The following is a 2,973-nucleotide window of genomic DNA, read 5'->3' on the forward strand; positions in this document are numbered from 1 at the left end:
TCATCCAGAAAACCTTTTGAACTGCATGGAAAAATAATCGCGGGAGGTTTACGGTTTGACCTTATTTTGCTTGGTAATGCCATGGTGAAATGCTGTGGTCTATAGCTTATAGTGGTATTGAATAATGTAAGATAAACCTACCGGCGAATACAAATGCGAAATAGAAGTCGTCATATTCTATCACAACCATTTCTACAAAATACAACAAATGCAATTCATAATGGAAAACGTACAATACATACCATCTTAACGTCTAAAACGGACTCGATAAATTTGTGGTCGGAACTGGTAGCGCGAGTTGGCGTCTGAAAATATGGAATATAATATGGTTCAAAAAATTGAAGATTAGAGCACCATTCTTTTTGTCTCAAAAGGCTTTTATTTATATAATTATTTATGACTAAGAAGATGACTTGTTAGAACCTCGTGGTCACATGCCCCTACGAATCAAAAGGTCAATGCCAAATGTATTGTAAACCTAAGAATAACCAGTCGCATCATGAACACTGCTAATGGTGGACCAGTGAAATATCCTATACCACAAAATACCATCCCTATACCCATAGCATCTGATAATTTACCAATGCCTACAGTTTCTACTAGTATAGTATAATGTAAAACCCAGCATGCACCAGTATAAAATCCAAACATGGACGTGAAAAAAAGTTTACTAGGTAAAGTTGTCATGTACTTAACAAAATATGTAATAATACCCATAATTCCAAAAGTTCCACCATAAACGATGGCAGAATTCACTAGTTGTGTCAAAAAGCCAAGCAATACTCGAGCTACAACACCTGTCACGCCTGCTATAGATAAAATAAAAGCAGCTTCCATCGAAGATGAACCAAGATGGCGGAAATAGTCTGGTAGAAAGAGATATATTATTGATTGGCCCATATTAAATGCAACAGAGCTGATCAAAAACAAACAGAACTGCATAGATTTCAACATTATACACAGTCTTGTGAAACAGTGCAATTCCGGGTCTAAACTCACTTTTTCATCATGTTCCGAACGTTTACCACCACAGAACAGTCTTCGTTTCGCCACAATCTCAAACTCTGTCGGTCTCATCAGAGCACCACAGACAGTCGATTGGAATCCTAAAGCACCAAGGAGAAGAAAGGCACCGTTTAAACCATATCTGTCGACAAAGAGTTGGCTTATAGGAGGGAACACAAAGGTACAAAGTCCACAACCACATAAAGCAATCCCCGAAGCCATACTAGCTTTGTGTTTAAAATAATACCCTAAGGTAACCATGGAACCTGTGTAGCAGATAGCTTGGCCTGTTCCTGTAATATCAGATAAGAAAGAATGTTTTCATAAAAGAGTTTTTTAATGCTATATTGTGGTAAAGATGATGCGCTTTTGTTATACATCAACAATATAAGATCGATGCATTTGTTCTATCGAGACAACATTTGATGTTTTGGATAAATTACTGATTAAAATATACTTTGAACTTCACTTTAAGTCTTAAAGGTTATATTGCTTATATGGACACATCGGAACAACGTTATCTATATTATCACTTATGTAATTAATAAAGAAGACATGGATCCCCCCAAAAAGGTATATGCGAACGATGTACATTTAGAATATTAAGGTTTCATATTCCACATTTTTGTATTTGCATCAGAATCCAGAATACGGTCAATAAAAGCACAAGCAACTGGAGAAGGCATTAGCCTACTACGACAATTCATGTTATCAGATATATCAGACATAGCTCTTTTGGGAGAGTGAAAATATATCTCACCTCCAATAAGACTGTAGGTTATAAAGAGGTATCTCATGTCTGTTACAATACTGCTTAGTGAGAAACCAATTAAAGTGACCACACCACTCACCATAACACAGACTCGCACATTAAACATATTGATCAATATCGTTCCCATAAAACCTGGAACAAGACACAATCATCAGTCGTATTCAATCTCATTTAGATTGTTATCAGATTGTTATCCAGAATAAATGATGTAGCTTACAAAAATAACACCAACCGATAAAATATAAAAACTTCAGATAGTGTCACTTACTATGCTTATGCAATTCAACAAACGTCGATAGGTCACATCCCAAAGAATAGCAAGAGCCCATGGAACTATTAATCAAATCTACTACGATTCAATTTACAAAAATGTAAATATAAGTGAACAAAGGTTGGTTAAATGTCCAATCATTATGCATAAGCTTGCCAAAATGATTTCGAGACTTAAAAAAATCGCAAAAATTGAAAACGTTATAGATTTTAAGGCCACTATCATGTTCATTACCTTATTTATAATGTGGTTGTATGAGAAATATGAATGGAATGCTGGCAGGCGGTTTTGTAATGACCAGTGACCCCTTCATCATTATAAGTTCTCTTTTTATATGTCACTCAAATAATCTAGCAAACAACTCTCTTCAATTCACACGGATTCGCCCTATTTATTGAAGTGACCTGGTTTATTTATCCAACAAATTTTAGGTTTGTCAAAATAGTATCATAGTTGAAACCTGCGTTTCTTTTGGTGCGTAGCTTTGAAAAACTTACCAGAAATAGCAAACATGCTGGAAAATAATGAACCTAGCCATGATATGGTCTGAATATCTTCATCTACATAAGTATCTAACAGGGCAATGTGGATGACGCCGACAGAATAGTTCAATGAGGAGTTAAAAAACAACGAAAAGAAGGAAGCTGTCAGAACAATCCAAGCGAATGGTTTGATTTCTTCCATGTTTAACCTTTAAACTGAAATACAATATTAAATGAATGAATCAAAATTTGCTAAACCAAATGAAGGACAATCACAAGCTTCGTTGATTCAATGATATCTCAACATTGTAATCTCACCACTAAACATCTTCATCATCTTCTTATCACAACCTTACTTATATCGCATCATGTCATTAAAGTTATATGTTGCAGAGAATAATTTGTAACAGGTCCCTGTTCGAAAAGAATGTAACTTTTTCATG

The 2,973-nt window shown here is 35.1% G+C and overlaps 1 protein-coding gene across 1 annotated transcript; it reads right to left on the reverse strand.

The window, feature by feature from the left end:
* Positions 1–447: 447 nt before the first annotated feature.
* LOTGIDRAFT_134531 (hypothetical protein) lies at positions 448–2,732 on the reverse strand (the record flags this gene model as incomplete). Its single annotated transcript, XM_009068597.1, has 4 exons — positions 448–964; positions 1,037–1,298; positions 1,766–1,909; positions 2,546–2,732. 4 exons carry the CDS (start codon positions 2,730–2,732, stop codon positions 448–450), a joined length of 1,110 nt encoding a protein of 369 aa, XP_009066845.1.
* Between the last annotated feature and the right edge of the window lie 241 nt (positions 2,733–2,973).

The sequence above is a fragment of the Lottia gigantea genome (assembly GCF_000327385.1).
Source record: "Lottia gigantea unplaced genomic scaffold LOTGIsca_91, whole genome shotgun sequence".
Taxonomy (NCBI): Eukaryota; Metazoa; Mollusca; class Gastropoda; family Lottiidae; genus Lottia; species Lottia gigantea.